The following is a 21,111-nucleotide window of genomic DNA, read 5'->3' on the forward strand; positions in this document are numbered from 1 at the left end:
GTTCGTGTGTAAACAACTCTTTGGTATCTTGTCGCTTGACAAAGGCACCCTCTGATCATTCTAAATGTCAAAAAGATGCCTGTAAATTTGAGTGCAATCGCTTCTCTGTTATATTTATATCAATCTAGTCAACTTATGAGTATTTTCTCCTGCTTTCACAGACAATCCTAAGCTCTCAAGGGATGGGTAAAGTTACTGGATCGAGTCTTAACTCCTCTCCCCTATCAGTAAACACCAACTTCTTTTCCCCTACCTGAGTGGCTCTATCAGTGATTAAAACAAGGGCTCCAAAGGCAGACTCTGAATCCTAGCTCTGCAACATTACTAGCTGTGATTTCAGTCTCCTCATCTGTAAAACAGAGATAATAACACCTTCACTCATAGTTCTGGGAGAATGAATTTACAAAATTGCTTAGGCTCATTTGCTTGGCACAAGTATTTAAAAATAGCTTAACACGACAAACACAAAAACCACTACCTTTACCAACCAAGCACAGATATTATCAACATACAGCCAACCTAGATTATTCTAGAACTAATCCTCTTTAATTTTTTATTCATCTTCTTGCCTTCCAATGGTCTTATTTCCATCTATCTCGCATTTTCAAATTCACAACAATAACAACAGAACAACACACAGGAAGGAAAAACAAAAGCAAGCGATGCTACTTTACTGAGAAGGGCTGAGAGAGAAAGCCATATAAGGCATATGGACTCTCTGTGATTCCCTAATTCTAGCTCCTCAGAGGTCATGGACTGTGATACACTGTGAACAGAACATATTAATGCCAGTTTTTGTTCAGAACACACAGACAACATGAAGTCTAAACGTACACCACACGTTCACAGTTCATGCAAGCTACATTGGCTGTAACTCAGTTAAAAACAATCTGTACAATGGCCCTTAAAATATTTAAGTTTTCAAAGCTTTCTGAAATGACAAAACAGCTCAAATCTGGAGAAAATAAGGCATTAATATCAAACTGCCTAGGAGTTTAAATAATATAATTACACATGTATTTTCTTAAAATTGAAAGTTTCAGGTATCCTGCACTACCCTATTAGGCTAGACCTTCCCTTACTACAAGTAAAGGTGTGTATTCCTTTATCATTTAGGTTTTGATCAACTTCTACAGCAGGATTCTACCAGAATATACCAAGTACTGGAGATGGTGGTTGAGAAAGCTGCTTCAGACACACCATACATGTTAAGTAAGATTTGGGGTCTAACATCAAAGTACCCAACTTAAACTTTGACAGTTTTCTCATCTGCTCTGGTATCTCAGTGACCCCCTCTCAAAAGACAGCAGAAGTTATATTACCTCCTTCTATCTTGAAAGTGACACAGTGACTTACTCAGGGTAAAGCAGGCAATTAGCAAAGGATGTAGGTTTCTGATTTCAAATGCCCTTCCCCTCACTGTGACAACTCAAGTCTGGGGCAAAAGGTAGCCAAGCAATGAATGCTACAGCCACTGCTATTCCTTATAAACCTCCCAATATACAACTCACATGAAGTCCAAAACTCTTTTAAAGAAAATCATCAACAGATTTTTCCATGCCCTCAAAACTCAGCTCTGCACTTGACAGACTCTAGGCTTTTTTTTTTTTTTTTTTTTAAACAAAGGATGAAATCTACAGAGGCTGGAAGAAAGAGAACCAATTACTCTGCATGGATACTTTTTTGAAGAACATGAATAAATGAGACAATTTGGGGAACACACTGCCCTTAGCTCTATTACCTCTCTGCAAGCCCAGATTCAGTAACACCTGCTATTTAGATGTATTGTATTTCTTCAGTTTATGTGTCACTTTGATAAATGTGGAAAGTACTTTTAGCCAAGAACCTGAATTAGATTTCATTTTAAAATCTGGCTGAACAAAACCATGTATACTTAGTGGTTTGAATTCTGACATTTAAGTTATACAATAACTTTTAACCTACAGCCAATAATGATTTCATACAGCAAAATGTGCTCAGCAATTAAACAGGAAAAAAAAAATTAGAGCCAGATTTGGGGACAGGCTCATCTCAGGATAAGAAGCTAGAGTTTTTCCTGTAAGAATTATGAAAAGCTGACAAACTTCGAGAATGCTAGAATAGAGACATTTTATTTCTAACCAGTTCCAGACAACTCAAATTCAGTGCCATATTTTCTGTGGTCAGCTTTTCCTTAACACAGTCTCATAAGCAAACCACAGAGTAGCTGGCCCTTAAATAGTATGATTTACCCTTCTTCATCCAAGTCTGACATCTCCAACTATAAAGATTCCGTTCTAGTGAGGGGACAGCACCATTATCGGGAACAAACAAGGAAAAATCACTGTCAATTTCAAACACCTATTATTTTTTTAAGACCCAGCATATTCAAAATCTCCTTAGATACTGCTTTGTATTTTCAGAAAAGGAGGATGATGTCAGTGACTTTTAAAATAGAAAGGGGAAAACATAACAAAGGAATCTACGACTGTAGTCCCACGTGCCAGGAAGAAGTTCCCCGCACAAGGTGGCTCTAATTCAGTACAAAACAGAGGTCCGTACATTTCCTCAATTATATAAGACAAACCTTAGAGTATAGAGGTGTCTGTCTAGAGATTTAATAAAACTTCTCATATATACATTATCTTCTAATTCAATGGGTAAGTGCTCTTATAATTTCCACAGAGCCAAGGTATAAAAGAAATACAACACTACACAGTTTTCAACTCTGGACATACTTCAGAATCACTGGGGGGAAAACATTTTGTTCAAGAACAACTGAATTAGACCCATCCTACCAGGTTCCAAACGTTTTGGGCAGGGCCCCTCCCTTTTGAAGATTTCCTAATGATTACTAATGTATAGCCATGGCTGAGAACCACCATGAGAAAATTAAACAAAAAATCATCCAAACTTTTTTTCATCCAAACTTTTGAGGCAGCAAGGAAAATTTCCAAAACCTCAAACTTCTGAGATAAAAACTGTGGTCCCCATCATTACTCAACAGTCCACAAAACTCAGAACAATGAACGACAGACTACAAGTAGGATTCAGACCGATGTTTCACCAACTAGCTCTTAACCATCCTGTTTTAGAAACACGGAAGTATTTTTAACAGAATTTATCGCTGGTTAAACTTCATGTTGCCAACAGAACCTTTGGTAAATTCTTTCCTTCCACCAATATTAATCTATTTTCCCTTTCTCTTTCCTTATTCCCCCACTTTTAAATCAATTCAACTTCCCTCCACCAAGAAATATTTTTATAAATGTCTAATAGGAACACTGCTCATTCCCTCCACCCCACCCAATTTCCTGGATATCTGTACAAGTCTGAAATTTACATCAATCCTTGAGGTACATGGCAAAGTTAAACTTCCCTAATGTCAAAATGGTCTTAAGGTACAAACTTAAAATAACAACAAAACAGAAACACATCAGCACAGAATAGCAATGAAAACCATGCTTCTGGTATGACCAACATCGGGTATGTGAACACTGCTTTAAGAAAGCAGGAACCCAAGAGGAGGAAGTTCTCAATATTAAGCCCCCTCCCTACAATGAAAATATCTCTTCTTCCACCTCATAAAATTAAAACTTGATAACCATTTATACTGCATCCTATCCAATTCCAACATTTCCGGAAGGCTAAATGTATGAAAAATGAATAGAAGAAACTACATTATAATGCAGAAAGTAGTAATAATGAGATAAAGAGAGAACAGGTTATAAAAATTAGGTTAAAATTAAGGTGTCTTAGGAAACATATAGCCAGAAAAAAAATTAGAAAACTTAATCAGTCATAAAAGGCCCAGGAAGTGAAGACTATTTTTTGCCTTATGTACTGTTTTTTTAAGGCAACAAAAGGGTAGACGGGGAAATAACTTCTCCCTCTCTGTATCATACCTTGGTTAGTGTCGTGCATCCTACACCTTCCATGAACATCTGTCTCTCCTCACCTTATAAATCTTTCATTTCATTCTCCCAGGTGAAGCCTTTCCTATAATCACCATCTCCAATGACCTCCTCTTCCCAGTACGACACTCAACACACACCACGTTACATAGTACTCACTAGATCGTTACCATGCAATGGTCATTGTTTGGGGTCTTCTGCTCCGCAGGGAACATGATGTCCTATAGGAACTGGCCATAGCCTACCCTCTCAGCCCTACTGCTTTCCACTCCCCACCAGACAGTCTATGCTCATTCAAATTCCAGCATTCACTCATTCATCTGGTTCATCATTCAACCACATCCAACAAAGATTTATTAAGTAGCTACACTATATCAAGTATGATCTAAAAGTCAGGTGAGCTCTAGCCATCTCTGACTGCTTCTTACTGCAGGTAAAAAGCCATCCCCTCTAAACTTCTGCTCATGGCACTCTTTTTGCCCGGAATGACCGTCTCTCCTTGTCAGCCTAACAAAATCCTTCTTAGTAATTCAGTGCTTACTAAGCACTTAGTAATTCAGTGCTTAGTAATTCAGCACTTCATTAGTGTCTGCCATACACTCTACACATTATGCTAGATGCTGAGGATATAATAAAAAAAATGGACTGCGGCAAAGCTTCTCAAAAGAAAGAAAAGAAAACAACACAAGAGCTATAGCAGTGAAGACAGACAGACCAACAAGTAACTAGCCGGTGTGACAAGTTCTATGATATGTAAACAGGATGATTTGGGAGCACCAGGCAGAAATACCGAGCCTGGCCTACATGTGAGCTAAATATGTGACTTTGGACTTTTGTAGTAACAGTTCCCTTGCTTTCCTTTATAGCTTTCACACATACGTACACACATTCACACTGTACAGTTCTTTTGGTCTGAACTTGATAGAAATGCAATCACACTGTAAATACTCTTCTGCAATTCGCTTTTTCCACGCAACATGATATTTCCAACAAGGTCTGGTAAATAGTACTTTTAATATCATTCAGTAATAATTTCATTATCATTTCTTCTTTGATGAGTTTTTAGAATTGTGCTTTTTAAGTTTTAGTGAATAGAAGTGCTTACCTTTTTGTTACTGGTTTCTAGTTTAACTACACCGACAGTGAATGCAGTCTACATGTTAGTCTTTGAAATCTGTTGAGACTTCCTTTAAGATCTAGCACAGATCAATGCTTTTTTTTTAACATTTCCACCTCTGGTTCAAAAACTCTATGTGCTGATAAATGCAGTGTTTATCTAAATGGCCATCAGATCAGGTTTCATAATGATAACATTCAAATCTTCTCTATCCCTGCAGATTTTGTCAGTGTGCTCTATCAAGAGGGGCACAGTCACATTTCCCACTATGGCAGTGGAATGTCAGTTTCCCCTGCAGTTCTATTAACAATTGTTTCCAAGCTCTATTATTAGGTATATACTAATTTAGAATTATATATCTTCCTGGTAAACGAACTTTTTAATCAACAGGTAAGTAATTAAGTCTAATAATGCTGTCTCCTTAAAGTGTATATGTCTGATATTAATAAAGCAACTTCAGCTTTCTTTTCGCTACTATTTGTTTTTTCTATACCTTGACTTTCAATTTTGACTTTCTGTAGCTTGACACTTTTAGGTGTTTCTCTTGTAAAAGGCATAAAGTTGAACTCTGCTTCCCCCAGCCCTGCCCCAATCTGACAATCTTTGCTTTCTAAATGCAGATTTCAGTCCATTTCCACATATTGTGATTATGGATAATATTCTAGATTCATTTCTGCTATCACATTTTGTGCTTTCAGACTCTAGTAGTCTCTTTCCCTCTTTTCATGCCTTCTTTTGGGTTGAGTCTGTCCATCTCATTCAGTGAGATCTCTTCCACTAGATTTTGAAATGATACACTCCAATTATATTTTGTTAGGGGTTAACCCAAAACTTTAAAATACTAATGTAATTTAACAAGTCTAAACAATCAATATTTTTACCTACTTCCCAAACAAGAACAAGAACTTTGGATGTTTTCACTTCTATCACAGCCTTTCCAATTTATCAGGTATTATTGTACAGAAAAACTTCCACCTTGATTTGTTCTAACCTTACAAACTAGATGTTATTAATGTTTTAGATCATCAACTCTTTAAAAAAGCTTCACCTACAACTATTATTTTTGTCGTTGGCGGCCATTCATTTCTGTGTCTCAGACCTTCCTTTGAGCTTATTTTCCTTCTTTCTGAATACCCTGACACTTTTTAGCATCACAATTTATTTTATACATTGTCCCCTCTATGTGGATTTATCCGGTATTTTTTTCATTATAAAATTAAGGTTATTCATATTTTGACTGAATATCACATAAGTGATATTATATCCTCTTCAGAGCATTTCATCAGGAGCTACAAGATGTCAGAATGTCTCCTGATAAATGCTACTTTACTTGGCAACGGTGGTGTGAACTCTCTTAAATCTCTTCCATGCTTTCCACCTCGGCTCTCTGTTACACTCTGTATTTCCCCAGCCCTATCTTCCCGTTCACGATTTCTTTCTTCAAATGTGCCTATTTTGATGTTTTAACCTCGGCATTGTTTTTCTAATTTTAACTTATTATCACATCTCTACATTTTTTTCAAAATGTCTGGTTCATTTCTAATAGTCTTTTGTTCCTTTGTCATCCTTCAGTGCCCTCTTCTATTTCACATATTTATTTTACACCTTGCATCTGTTGATTTGAATATCTGTAGCCTTCAGAGTCTGATTCTGTAGTTTGTTATTTCCTCTAACTCTTGTTCATGGTAGCTTGTTTCTGAGTGTGATTAACAATTTTGGGGAAGGGAGGTGATATTGGCTCATGTCCAGCTGGAACTGGATCTGCAGCGGTTTTTCAGGATGGATGTTCATAGCGTTTTCTTCAGAGAAGAGTTTGCATTTGTTTCTGCCAAGAGCCTAGCAGTACCAACACAGAGCCACTTAGACTAAATTTCTGGTTTGGTTTTTTGAGTCACAACAGTAGTATAAATTAGGCTCAAACCTGCATGAGTTAAGGCTTGTGATGATGAGTTCTCAGGGAGACTTCTTCTTTATTTCCATCCTACTCAGAGCCAACACCAAGACAGGTACTTAACCAACACTCTCCCTTTGTGGTATGACAACCTACTTTTTCCCCCTCTTTTTAGCAACTGAAAATGTCATTCTTTGGAAGTTCCAGCTTTATTTGGTTTTGGGAAGGGGGGGATGGGGCTCAGTTGTGATTTCCTACCTTGTTCAGGACCCCAGAGCTTTCCTGTCACCAGACTCTAGGCCAAAGGATCAGGAAATAGCACCACTTCCAATGCTAGCTTATAATGGATTCATATTATCTTTGTATTTCTGGCCTCTAAGAAGTTCTTACTCTGTCTTCAGTTCAGCCATTACATGAAAGAGTTTTGATTTGTTTTTTAATTCAGCATTTTTTAGTGTATAGAACCTCAAAGAGTTTCTCCATACCTCTAGCCCACCATATTGCCCAAAACAGAAATCCTTAAGGCTTCCTGGACAATGGTAGGGGAAAAAGCACTTTATGGTATCACAGAGAAGGCAGAGTTTTCAATGGTAATTTTTAAAAGAGACCTTGGTTAAATTTCTAGTTTTTAACTACAAAATAGGACTAATAATGATAGAATCAACCCTAATAAGTAGTAAGAAGAGGGTTTCCTACCAATTCACATTTGTCCAGTTTAGCCATTCCCTGCTGCCCAGAGTTACTATTTTTATAGACCACCCAGAGTGGGCCAGCTCTTAGAATCTTGTGCCAGAAAAAGCTAGATGCCGTCTTTACCATCGACATAACATCAGTAAGTTCAGAAAAATTAACCCTTTTAAGTCTGTTTGGTTTATTTTCTTTTTCTGTGTGATGACTATTCAGTAACCTAAAACTCCTCAAACTAGTCAGTGTTGCTGCACGAAACTCTCTTACTTTAGATGTAAGATGTATTTACATTTCGTCACCACAAGTGCCTTCAGGAAATGTTCCTTAAGGCATACCTATATGTAGCAAACGTGTGTTATATATTTTTTCACTTGGACCCATTCCAATATGGCACAGAAGTTCAATTCTACAATGAACATCTGAAACAACACTGACAACTTTATTATGGTAATGTGATCTGTTCTGAAAGAGTTTAGTTTCCTAAATTTAAAATGCTTTGGAAATCTCTCATTAAAACGTCTGTTTGTCTGGCCAGACTCAGCTTTGTGGCACCTGAGAAAAGTTCAGTTAGAACTCACAATCTGTTTTTTTCTATAGCAATTAAAACACAATAATGCTTGCTTCAGGTTTATAGATATACACGGCCGTGGGTGTGGAAGTTATTCAATAAATACATTCCAGGTGGTTTTAATAAGGTTCGACTGGGGAGTTTCTGCTTCTCTGGCAGATTCCCAGCCCTGAGAAGATCTTAAGTCTTACAGTGAAGAGGCTGCAAAGGATCGGGTCAATCAAGAATGCTCCCGAAGAACACACGTGATGGCACATCTCCACTGCCAACATTTGGTTCGGGGCAGGTTTCAGTCTTTCAAACCACTGTTGCTCTCTCAGCTTTGATATTTCACCATTCGTGCCAAATTTTGTCTAGAAGAAATAGTTTCTGGTTTTTATGAGCTTCATAGCCAGTTTCTTTTCTATTTCCTTCTTGGTGTCTGGAGATACTCCAACCTGTTGAGATACTTCCATATTTCTTCACTCCTTCCAGCTCTTTGTTGCTTTTCTTCAATCTAAGCCTTTTAACATGTTTTTAAAAATCTGTACACTTCCTCAATTTTCCCACTACTTCTTGGCTTTCTGTTCCTCAAGACTTCACAAAGAGACAGACACAGATCTCCTCTGGCTGTTCCTCAGGACTTTCAAGTATTTAAGCTTTCTCCCATTCTTCATTCTGCTGTTTGTACTGTCCATCTAATTTTTTGGACACACAACTTTTGTGATAAAATAGGACCACAGTCTCCTCCTTCCAAAATGAATCAACCCATCCGGCTCACAGAAATGAGATCCATCCCCACACACCCCCTCTACCCTCAGTAGCTGTAAAAATCATTAATTCATTTAAAAATTTTTGTCTTTTTCCCCCCAAAATCTCTATTTACTCATGAGGGCTTCCACAACAAGGTGTATCCCCAACTCCATCCTCATTTCCTACAGCACAACCCCATCTTCTTTACTGTCCACCGAATGCTACTGCATAAAGCCTCTGAGACTGCCATTATCAGAGTTAAATGAAAAAATAATTTTATTTATTTATTTTATTTTATTTTATTTTATTTTTATTTTTTTAATAATGATTTTTTATTATATTATGTTAGTCACCATACAGTAAAAAAATAATTTTAATATGAAGAATATGGGTAAAATACCAATAGATAGTAAAAAAAATTTTTTTTAATAATTTAAATGCTTGCTCCAGATATCTCTTCTACATATTCTGTATAACATGTCTAATATAGTAAAACTTTCAAAAATAGGTCAACTCAGAAATATGACCTCTTTCCACTGAATCATTTTAGCAAAAAGTAGATGGGTGTCTGGGGCTCCATGATGGGATATCAAATGCTCTAAGGGGTTGTGCTAATACAAAATGATATTGAAAGTTGAACACAAGAGCTACATTTTATTTTTTAGAAACTATGTAGAAATAAAATGGGAATGACACCTAGCTTGACCATCAAACATGTGAAAAAGACATGTGGACTTTAGCTAATAATATATCTCTTCAAAATAGCTACCACAAGCTTAGGCTGCATGAAAAAAATGAGCTCTTAGGAAGTAAGGATTTCACTACAGTTGACACAGGTTAGAAGATAGTATCTAAGGAAAGGTGCTGGCTCTGGACATCACCTTCCAAAGTTAACACTGATAAAAGAGTGTCAAGCACAAAGCCTGGAACACAGAGCAGCTCCAAGATTACCATCAATCAATCTGCTAGTTGCCAAATTCAACATTCTCACCTCAGGTTTCTGCCCCCACAAGCCTCTTTCTGAAACTCTCTCACTCTTGGCTTTAGAAAACCACTTTCTTCTGGTTCTGTCTGTAACACTACTCACTTGGGAGTTTCTTTTCCTGAGTCTGTCATGCTGGTTTCCCCAAATTCTCATTACTCTTCTTCCCCTACTTGTTCTCCTTGGATAATTTCACCTACTCCACTACGATCTGTTTGTCTGTCTGTGTATCATGGTAATTGCCAATATCTAGTCAGTATCACAAATAAAAACCATTATCCTCCATCATAAAATGATTCATCTTCCTATTTCCTGCCTTAAATAATAGCATCGCCATTCAGTCCCTCGAGGTAGAAATTTGCAAGTATCTTTAACTTCTCTCTTTTCTTGCTCATGTCCCAATCTGTATCAGTCATCAAACCCCAAAGTCTACGTCAGCGGTACACCCTGAGGTAGTCTGTCCTTTCCATCACCACAGTCCAAGTCCAGGCTCGCATATATCACCTTAAATACACCAACAGCCTCCCAGTGCTGTCTCTGCCAATAACATCTGCTCAGTCCAGTCCATTCTTGCTACCACCCTCAATCACCTTCCTAACATCAAAACTGATTATGTACCCTCTGCCTAAAAACCCAGGGATGACTTCTTGAGTACATACTAGGCTCCTCAGTACCTGCCCCCACTGTATACCTGTAGCCCCATTTCCCTCATAAACATTCCCACACGTACAAGATATACTGAATTTTTCACTTTTTCTTGAAAACGTCAAGCCGTTTCCGAACTGTGCTTCTAACTACTGTGGTCCCTCTGCTCGGCATCTCTTTCTGTACTCCCCAGCTGGCCAACTGCTATCACACTCCAAGATTCAGCTTCCTCTATGGGGATTTCCCTTACCACTCTCATTCAACAAAAAATGTTCTGAGCATCTATCAATATGACACGAATCTTCTCAAGGAATTCTTACTCTCATTTATATTCTTTTAATAATTTGTTCGTACTGCTATTATTATATTCATCACATTATACTAGAGTCATCCTTTGACTTGTCTGTCTTCTCAGCTGGACCATGAGATCCTTGAAGGTATGACCCCGATCTAATTACTCTTTGACTCCCCAGCACCTAGGATGCGGATTCCATTCATTTCTCAAATGTGCCACACTGAGTGGGAGTCTGAAGAAGGGTCTCTAGGGTCCCTCTGAATTCTAGTATTCTATACTCTAACCTGAAAGCAGTGTTTCTCAAGTTGTGATTAGCTGGAAACCTGTACCAAAACCAACTAGAACCCTATAAAATATTTAGATTCTTGATTCCCATTCCGAACCTACTAAATCAGAAACTGCTAATTACTGCTCTAGCTGCTTACTTTCCAGCTAGGGAAGAAGCCACCCAAGTGCCTTATAACCACCGAAGCTCAAGCATCATAGTACTGAGGGAGGTACGTAATATCATTACTATAAAGGTTTAAACATTTTAAAGGTAAGGAACTGAATCACAGAGATTAACTTGCCTAAGACAACAAAGTTACCAAGTAGAGGAGCTAGCATTTGAACTCGGGCAGTCTGATTTCAAGGCCCACACTCATCTGTTTGGTAACTGAAGACTTTCCTCATTAAACAACATGAATTTTCTGCCAGACCTAGATGAAGTACAAGGAAGAGGAACCAATCTTTCTTTTTGCCTTCTTGTTACCTAAATATTGTCTCTGAGGAACAAGACAAATCTGTTTTTCTCTATCTTACAATTAGAGCTGAAAAGAATGAGAATTAAAATTTTTAGCGTTAGTATCCAAAACAAATGGCTATCCACTTACCTCATGGGTCCATAGTTGAGTACTATAAATGCCAATACTACCATTACGCAGATAGCTCTTCGCTTCGGATTAGGAACTTTAAGCCTCTGGTTCTAAAAGAAATAACCACGTTAAATACAGTTAAACTACGTATCGATCTCACAAAAAGGAGCATCTAAGATAAGCACACTTTTCTTCACCAATTATATGAACAGTTTAAAAAAAAACAAAACTCAAAGATGAGGAAACAGTACTTTTCACAAGACTAGAGCAGAGCCATCTAGGTTCCCTGCTGCAGCAGAGAGAAACGGAGAGGCACAGGAGGGGAGAAACTCAAGGGCCACTCCCTTACAGTCTCCGATACACCCAAAAGGAAAGAATTCAACAATTTAACATTTTTATGGGTTTTCAAATTTTAAAATACATCTGTAGTTTATTTCCCTGTCTCTTGAATCTCTTAAGATGATGGAACAGTCCCATGTGCTCAGGGCAAGACAGAACAGTGGGAAAAGCCCCATGCATTAGGCACAGGCATCCCTTTGGTGCAGGACAATGCAGTGGGAAATCCTGAGACAGGAGGTTTCATGAACAGAATTGAGGAGAAGATTGACCTTATCGGGACCAGCATGGCAACAAAATGCAAAAAAAAAAAACGTTAATAGTGGTCAGGTGGACAGAAAAAAGACTTTAAAACTTTTTGCGGGTTTGGGTTTTTTGGGGGTTTTTTTTTTTTTTTGGTTTTTTTTTTTGAGAGAGAGAGAGAGAAAGAGAGAGACAGCGTGAGGGGAGGGCCAGAGGGAGAGAATCTCAAGCAGACTTCCCACTGAGCGTGGAGCCTGACTCAGGCTCAATCCCAGGACCCTGAGGTCATAACCTGAGCTGAAATTAAGAGTCAGATGTTCAACCAATGGAGCCACCCAGGCGCCCCTGTATTAGGAAAGACCTGGCGAGACTACTCAGGGTTCTCAAGGGGATTCATTTAGTCAGAAACGAGAGCGAGCACTACCCAGGAAACACACGGCTTTTGAATGCAGACTGGGAGGTACAACTCACAAGCTCCTTTTTCCAGTGCTTTACTCTGACTGCAAATGCTTTAGTTTATTGTGCCCTCTTTTTTTCTAGTACTATTGTTTTACACAGTTTCCAACTGGTTTCTCAACAAAAAAAGAATACTTGAACCCATCTCATCCGGCTGCGTCTCGCACTCACCTCTGACACGACTTCATCCAGCTGCCGCTTGAGTGATCCGTTCTCTTTCTTTAGCTTCTCATTCTCCGAAAGCGCAGCCTTTAACCTGGCCTCTAAGCCAAGCATATATTCTTTCTTCTTCTTGCGGGACTGACAAGCAGACTCTCGATTTTTTATCATACGTTGCTGTCTCCTTAGCACGGCAATCTAGGAAAAGTTCCAACAAATCAGAAATATTCTGATTTTAGAATCAGATCAGAACATACTGATTTCTCCCATCATTTTTATTTTTTTTTTATTTTTTTTTTTTAAAGATTTTATTTATTTGTTTGACAGAGATAGAGACAGCCAGCGAGAGAGGGAACACAAGTAGGGGGAGTGGGAGAGAAAGAAGCAGGCTCATAGCGGAGGAGCCTGATGTGGGGCTCGATCCCATAACCCCAGGATCACGCCCTGAGCCGAAGGCAGACGCTTAACCGCTGTGCCACCCAGGCGCCCCCTCCCATCATTTTTAAACAAAACTGTTGAAAACACCGGTTAGTGGTTATTTTAAAACAGGTTTTAAAAAATATTACTCAAATTAAACAAACTGAAATCAAGTGATTAAATATGGCCTTCTAAAACCTAAATGTTACATGATTTCTTCTGGTGTTTTCTAAGGTTTATTGATCTTCCAATTTTCCCTTTAAAAACGCCCTCAGGAAAAAAAGAAAAACTCTCAGAAAGTGCCCTCACATATCCATATATGTACATATCCATACACCTTCACTCTATGTCTCAGGCCCCGAATTGACTATTTTCCAGAATCATGTATCCAGCTACTTCTAAGGTTACTTCTACTTGCAAAGTTACCATCACCACTTCGAATTCAGTATGTACAAACTGAACACATCACCTCCCTGTACCTAGACTGATTTATCCTATCCGTCTTCTATCAGTGGTAAATAACTCTCCAGTATCTAGGAATAAGTCACTATTAACTTATTTTTTCCTTCATTCTCCATATTTATTCCCTCTCTCAACCTCTGATTCATTCACTAAATATGCACAGAGGATATGCTAATGATCAAGTTTCTTCTAGTGACAGTGTGTGTCAGTTATTCTGATCTATTCCTGCTGTCACCCTCCCAAGGTAGGTGCTCATTAACTCATCCCCAGACTACTGCAATAATCTCCTAAATATTTTCTTTTTTTTTTTAAGATTTCATTTATTTATTTGAGAGAGAGAGCACGAGCACAAGCAGGGGAGAGGCGCAAAGACGGAGAAGCAGACTCCCCGCTGAGCAGGGAGCCCGATGGCCCCCTCAATCCCAGAACCCTGGGATCATGACCTGAGCTGAAGGCAGACACTTAACCAACTGAGCTGCCCAGTCGCCCCTCTCCTAAATATTTTCAATTGTCTCCAATCTCTTCCTATCTACCATTTATAAGATAACTCACCTGGGAGAAATTGCTTACCTTGCTACTCTATTGCCAAAAACAAGCTATTCACGCATCCTCTGGCCACCTTTGCTTTCAAGGCCTTCTAAACAACCATACCTTCTGCCCTAACCCGACAACTACTCAATCCACACCCAGATCCTTACCATTGAAGGCTACTCCAAGATCTCCACACGTGCCTAAGTCATTCCTTCAGTCATAATGTTTACTCTAATTTAGAATGCTGTCTCCTCCACTAACTTAATTCTAAGGACCTTCTACATTTTGATGATACTAAACCATTTTCCCTGAATGTCTTGTGCTCTTGTAATTTGGAAAATATACCTGACTCTAATGGTCTCAACTGTTTCATGACTGTTAAGTCTCTCTCTCAACATAGATGTTATACCTTGGAACCCAAAACCATCTAATATTACATTTTTGTTTCCTACCCTCAATATCTACCATAATCAAAACTTACTAAGTAAAATTATCTTTGTCATGTTTTCTAAACAAAGTTATGGAACCTATTTGTTACAGCATTAGTCTAATTTACTTGAGGCAGAGGGTGAGGTAGCAAAATTAAATCCGTAAAAAAACACCAAATAATACTAAGCTGATTATTTTAAGTACACAGATGACTGAATTACTGACTGTGTATGTTTTTAAAAAATAAACATTCCACTCTGTGGTATTCAATAATTCTTACTGAGACTAATAAATAGAATTAAGTAATTTTTTTAATAAAGATTTTATTTATTTATTGGACAGAGAGAGACACAGCAAGAGAAGGAACACCAGTAGGGGGAGTGGGAGAGGGAGAAGCAGGCTTCCCACTGAGCAGGGAGCCCGATGAGGGGCTTGGTCCAAAGACTCCGGGATCATGACCTGAGCTGAAGGCAGACGCTTAACGACTGAGCCACCCAGGCGCCCTAGAATTAAGTCATTTAATAATGATTTCTTTTAAAATAACAACACAATTCCAACCCCATACTACATTTCCTCGAAAGAGCCAAACCCAATCTCTCTGCAGCAAATGCTGTTAACAAACTTTCAATCAGAACCTACAAGGAAAAAAGCCACATGAGATGTCAAAAGAGGGTGTTTTTCTCCTTTTTTCCATTAACTGAAACTTCTTAAGAATGCTAACTTATAGAACCATCATCTGTAAAATTCCCCTATGGAATAACTATCCCACGCTTCAATAATGCCACGCACACGTGCGCACGCACACAGCAGTGGCAACACCATGATGGATGGCTTATTCACCACGTTCAAACTATTCTCTGGACAATGCCACTTTGTTCAATCTACTGTTATTCTTAGTGTTCTTCATGGTTACTGAGAATGTCAATGTCCATAATTAATACTTAATACCAGAGTGCTGAAGTACACAGAACACCGAACAAGAGCAGGAAAGAGAAGGTTCCCAGATGGAAGAGTTTATACTAAAGTTAGATAAAAGGTAACCTTACTTTAAAGGCTAATTAATCTATGGAATTTAGGGAGGCTTACAGATGGAACACCATTTAATAAATTTCAAACAAGGATTAGGAATTTCTATAAACAATAAAAGCACCTGCATATTATAAAGCATTAAAGTTTCAAAGGCTGTCAATGCACATGCCTCATGCAAAAAAAAATGAAAACCACCTGTGGCCATCTATTTCTTTCCATGAAAAAAGATACAATAGTTCTGAAAATAAATACTCAGTACTACCAATAAACACAAAGGACAGAGAGTAAAAATAAATGAAACCCACAGGAATCACCAAACACAAGAGTTTCAACTTTACATCTCAGCAAGCTATCTTCAGCTATCTGAATATATAAAATTTAAGTCATTCTATATTTCCTAGATTAAAAAATTATGATTTTCAGACTACACACACATACACAATGTGGTGTTTATTTTTTTGGTGGGGGGTATATTTTACAAGAAAAAAATTAGACTGTGATTACTGTTTTGTGAACTGATTTTTGCATACAATGCGTTATGATCATCTTTGATGTGCAGTGAGAATGGCAGCATAGTATTTCAATTATTTTGATGTTCTATATTTAATCTCCTCTTGCTGAAATTATTATAGTTTCCAAGATTCTTTAAAAGAAGCCTCATCATTTGACCCACTGTTAGAGAGTAAAAGTGCGACAGCCAGAACTCAGGTCAGTTGACTCTAGGCCCAGCACACGCAACCCCAGTCCACAACAGCACCACAGTTTTTAATACCAAATGGGAAGTCCCCTATCGCAGCGTGGGACTCTAACCTCAGTGAACTCTGTGCCTACTTTCATTATCCACCTGTTCGAAAAGGAAGGCTTATGGAAACGCTTTTATCTGGAAGCTTAATCTCCTCCTCTAGCAGTCTGAAAACATAAAATCAATACTCTGGCTCATTAATCAAATGACCTATCTCTCTTACGGGCCTATCAGATGATTTAACATGACGAAAATGAGTGAACAGCTGGTCAGTCCCTGCTTCTGATCATTCTGCCTTCAGACAATTCTCCCATCAAGCACTGTGCCTTGGAAAAAGAAAAAAGAAAAACTTCACAGCTGTAAAATATTCTCTCCCTTTAGTGCCACTATAATATGGGGTTGCATTATTAAACAAACATTTGTTTGACTGTAAAAAAGACTTGTGTAAAAAGAGAACTTTCACAAATGAATAAGTACTTTTTGAAGGCTCAACCAATTTAAGAGTCAAAATTCCAAGTCTGCTTGCATTTTGTTTTTTACTTTTAAAAGTTATCAATCAATAAACACTGTATTATGTTGTTCTTATAAATAAAATAGACTATTCGGATCCTTGACTCTGTGACGTTGCTAAGAAATGAACTTCAAAGTTCTGTATGACTATAAATCAAAGATATTAAAATAGGATATTTTAATGCTAAGAAATACATTACAACATCTCACATGAACTCAAGCCAGATCAAGTACTGATAACTATGAATGAAACACTGGTTTACTACATACCATTCTCTCAGTTCTAATTCTTATTTCACTGAATCTCTAAACTAATATACAAAGCAGAAACTGTCACTGATTAACTTCTTATCAGACAAACCAATTTTTCCATTACATAAAAACTGAAACTATCTGAAATTGACTTAAAAGACAAAGAAAGTAAATCTTCTTACACATTTCTAATTTATATAACATATTTATATAACATACAGTATAACATACTGTATATCACAGTAAATATATTTATAAATACAGTCTAAAAAATACAGTAAAATCATTAGCAAATTTAATTTGTGGCAATCTTATTTTAAATATTCAAATAAATTAAGTATTTTAGTTTGATTTCTCTCACGAATCTTACGAATACTCCCTTTTTGGGGGCACCCAGCTGGCTCAGTTGGCAGAGCAAGCAACTCTTTATCTCAGAGTTTTGGGTTTGAGCCCCATGTTGGGTATAGAGATTACTTAAAACTAAAAAAAAAATCATCAAAAAAATAATACTCCCTTTTTCTCAGAAAATGGTTTAAAACAGAAAAGGGGAGGGGCGCCTGGGTGGCGCAGTCATTAAGCGTCTGCCTTCAGCTCAGGGCGTGATCCTGGCGTTCCGGGATCGAGCCCCACATCAGGCTCCTCCGCTAGGAGCCTGTTTCTTCCTCTCCCACTCCCCCTGCTTGTGTTCCCTCTCTCGCTGGCTGTCTCTGTCTAATAAATAAATAAATAAATCTTTAAAAAATAAATAAATAAATAAACAGAAAAGGGGAAATCTCCACTTAGACTACCTGTACTCTTCTCAAATCTCATGACAGAAAGCCAAAATTTTATTTTAGTCTTTCTACTATTATGCGGGTGTGTGTTATACCCAGTTCCTAGTCAACAAAAATTAAAGAAGCCTCCTTACGGGCAACGTGAGCCATTTAATTGGCAGAGTCAAGGAAATAATCTTCACCCTCCAAAGTATTTTTTTTTTTAATGAAGAATGCCTTTGAGCATGTAGTGTGATTTCCTGAGTGAGAAAGGATAATAGACAAAATCCCTCCTAGACTGTAGGTCCAGGCTCCCTCATTCAATCTTAGTTCTGAGTGCAGAGAACAACTGGCAGAGACGCAAAGGCAGGAGTATCCACCAGATGCGCTCAGGAAAGCCACACTGTGGGGCAAAGCCTCCTAAAGAATGAACAAAGTCCTATGCACAAGGATCACGAAAGGGCCCTCAGAGCAGTTTCCTGTGCCTTCAGTTAATGATTCCTCTGCTTCCTATGTCCCTAGAAATACTTGGGGCAGCTACATAAGAGTCACAGTAATTTAGGGGCTCCTGGGTGGCTCAGTCAGTTAAGCGTCTGACTCTGGATCTCGGCTCAGGTCTCGATCTCAGGGTCATGAGTTCAAGCCCCACACTGGAGCCTACTTAAAAAAAGAGTAATAGCAATTTAAGTCATTAGAACACAATGCAACAGTCGAAGTTGGGTGACCTTAATTCTTATTTCAGCACTGCAATGAATTAACCGAAAGATCTTAGAAGAATCATTTCTTCTCCTGGGGCCTATTTACACAGTAATACAGAGAGTTAGACCAGAATAGTGTTTTTAGAACTATTATAACCCAATATCAAGTAGTATGATAAATTCAGTGGATCACAAGAGCCTTAAAAAAATTGACAGAAAAGGAGAGGATGGAATAAAAGAAAACGGAATGCTTTCTATGTAGCAAGAGCTTACTGTCTCACTAGATTGTGTTAAGAAAGACGTAAAACACATTTCTTACTGTGGACTGTGGGCAAAAACTTGAGATCCATCCCATTAATCCTCTTATTCCATCCAAAACCAAAATGGTTCCAGTCCTGATGCTGAACAAGTATGCTGAACTGCCACATATCCCAGTAAGGACTACTGCGTCACAAAATACAGATGAGCTTAACTTTGCTGTAAATTTTATTTGAGATCACCAAATTGTTCATATAAGGTCGGCCCTTATACTTTGTTTTTCAAGACTTAAAACCACCTGCTGAAAATCTTTAAAAATAAAGAGAATACATTTGTAGAGGGGGAGAAAAGGGAGAAGCGAGTTTCAAGACATAGGTAATTTGAAGTTTGCACTGAATCAGGGCTGCCTTGAAAGTAAAGCCCCATTCATGGAGCACAGAGTAGTGACAGCAGCACTGGACCAAGACAAGGCCTGGACCTGAATCCCAACTCAGCTGGAGCAGGTCAAAGGACTGGCGTGAGGATTACACAACTCATGGCCGTGGGGGTCTCTGTCAACTATAATGTACCATAAACACGTAAGTGTCAGTAAAAAGAAATACCCTACAGCTATGACTAAATTGAGTGAGGAGACAAAAATTCTTAACTCCATCACCAATGTGCCTCACAGCTGTTCAGAGAAACTGTGCAACTAAAGCAATATTGAAATTATCTGCCTGCACCCCAGCTCCTATTTTCAGATTTTAAACTTTAAAAATGACTTAAAAAACAAAAACATACTGTATGGTGACTAACATTACATAATAAAAACAAAAGCAAAGACAAAAATGAACCCAGACAAAATCTGGAAATCACATTTAATCGCTGCAGAGCAGAAAAACAACCTAAGAATAAAAAGCTAATTCACACTCCTCTGAGACCCCTCAGTCTGCTCCCTACCCTATATGTACCAGGGTTCTCATTCACCTCACCTCAAAGGGCTGTCAGGAGGTTTAAAGCAAGTATCTGTGAGTCATGCACTTAGACAAGTGTGGCACACACCACTTTATCAATATCAGCCAGCTCAGCAATATGGCCTTGGCTAAAATACCTAACCAACTGACTCCTTTCACGTGAAATGGGAATAAATATCACCCACTTTACAAGGATTCTGTGAGAATCAAATAGAGCTATGTAAAAATAAATGATTTATAATCCAGTATGAATGTGAAGTACTTATTAAAACTATATTACAGGGGACGCCTGGGTGGCTTGTTCGATTAAGCGGCTGCCTTCAGCTCAGGTCATGATCCCAGGGTCCTGAGATCAAGTCCTGTGTTGGGCTCCTTGCTCAGCGAGGAGTCTGCTTCTCCCTCTGCCTGCTCTGCCTGCCGCTCCCCCTGCTTGTGCTCTCTCTCTGACAAATAAATAAAATCTTAAAAAAAAATAAACAAAAACCTGTATTAGAGGGGCACTTGGGTGGCTCAGTCAATTAAGTGGCCGGCTCGTGATTTCAGCTCAGGTCATGACCTCAGGGTCCTGAGATTGGGCCCTACATCGGGCTCTGCCCTCAGCGGGAAGTCTGCTTGAGGATTCTCTCTCTCTCCTTCTGCCTCTCCCCCTACCCTGCTCACACACTCTCTTCCTCTAAAATAAATAAATCTTAAAAAAAAAACAAAACACAACCATATTAGAAAAGAGCCAAATTTGTCTAAAGCATCAAAAAGACAAAGACTGCGGAAATATTCCAGATTAAAAGAAGCTAAAGAGACAACTAACTACAGTATCTGGTCCTAGACTGGGTTCTATATTGGAAGAGAAAAAATTCAAGAAAGGATATTACCAGGTCAACTGACAAAACTGTAATACTGACAGTGGATTACAGTATTTTACAAATGAAATTAACAAAGTTGAAAACTGTACTGTGGGTATGGAGGAGAATATCCCTATTCTGAAAAAATACACAGTGAAATATTAGTGGTAAAGGACTATAAGGTATGTAACTTTACAACAGTTTGGCGGAAAAAACGGAGTATGTGTGTGGAGAGACAGCAGTAATAAAGCAGATAGGGTAAAATGATAACAGGTTAATGGGTGAAGGTACATGGGCGCTGTCTGGAGGACTTCTGTTTCTGTAACTTTTAAATATCTGACATTATTACCACATACAAAGTCTAATACACATGTACACACA

The 21,111-nt window shown here is 38.3% G+C and overlaps 1 protein-coding gene across 7 annotated transcripts in view; it reads right to left on the minus strand.

The window, feature by feature from the left end:
- The window catches only part of ATF6 (activating transcription factor 6), a 199,173-nt gene that overhangs the window by 135,006 nt on the left and 43,056 nt on the right, over positions 1–21,111 (minus strand). For all 7 annotated transcript variants that reach the window (XM_057315676.1, XM_057315681.1, XM_057315678.1 and 4 more), the window contains 2 exons: positions 12,871–13,056; positions 11,683–11,774 (listed from right to left, as the gene is read on the minus strand). In XM_057315676.1, coding sequence (XP_057171659.1) covers positions 11,683–11,774; positions 12,871–13,056 — 278 coding nt within the window. The remainder of the gene's footprint in view (positions 1–11,682; positions 11,775–12,870; positions 13,057–21,111) is intronic.

This window comes from Ursus arctos, unplaced genomic scaffold (assembly GCF_023065955.2).
Source record: "Ursus arctos isolate Adak ecotype North America unplaced genomic scaffold, UrsArc2.0 scaffold_2, whole genome shotgun sequence".
Lineage (NCBI taxonomy): Eukaryota > Metazoa > Chordata > Mammalia > Carnivora > Ursidae > Ursus > Ursus arctos.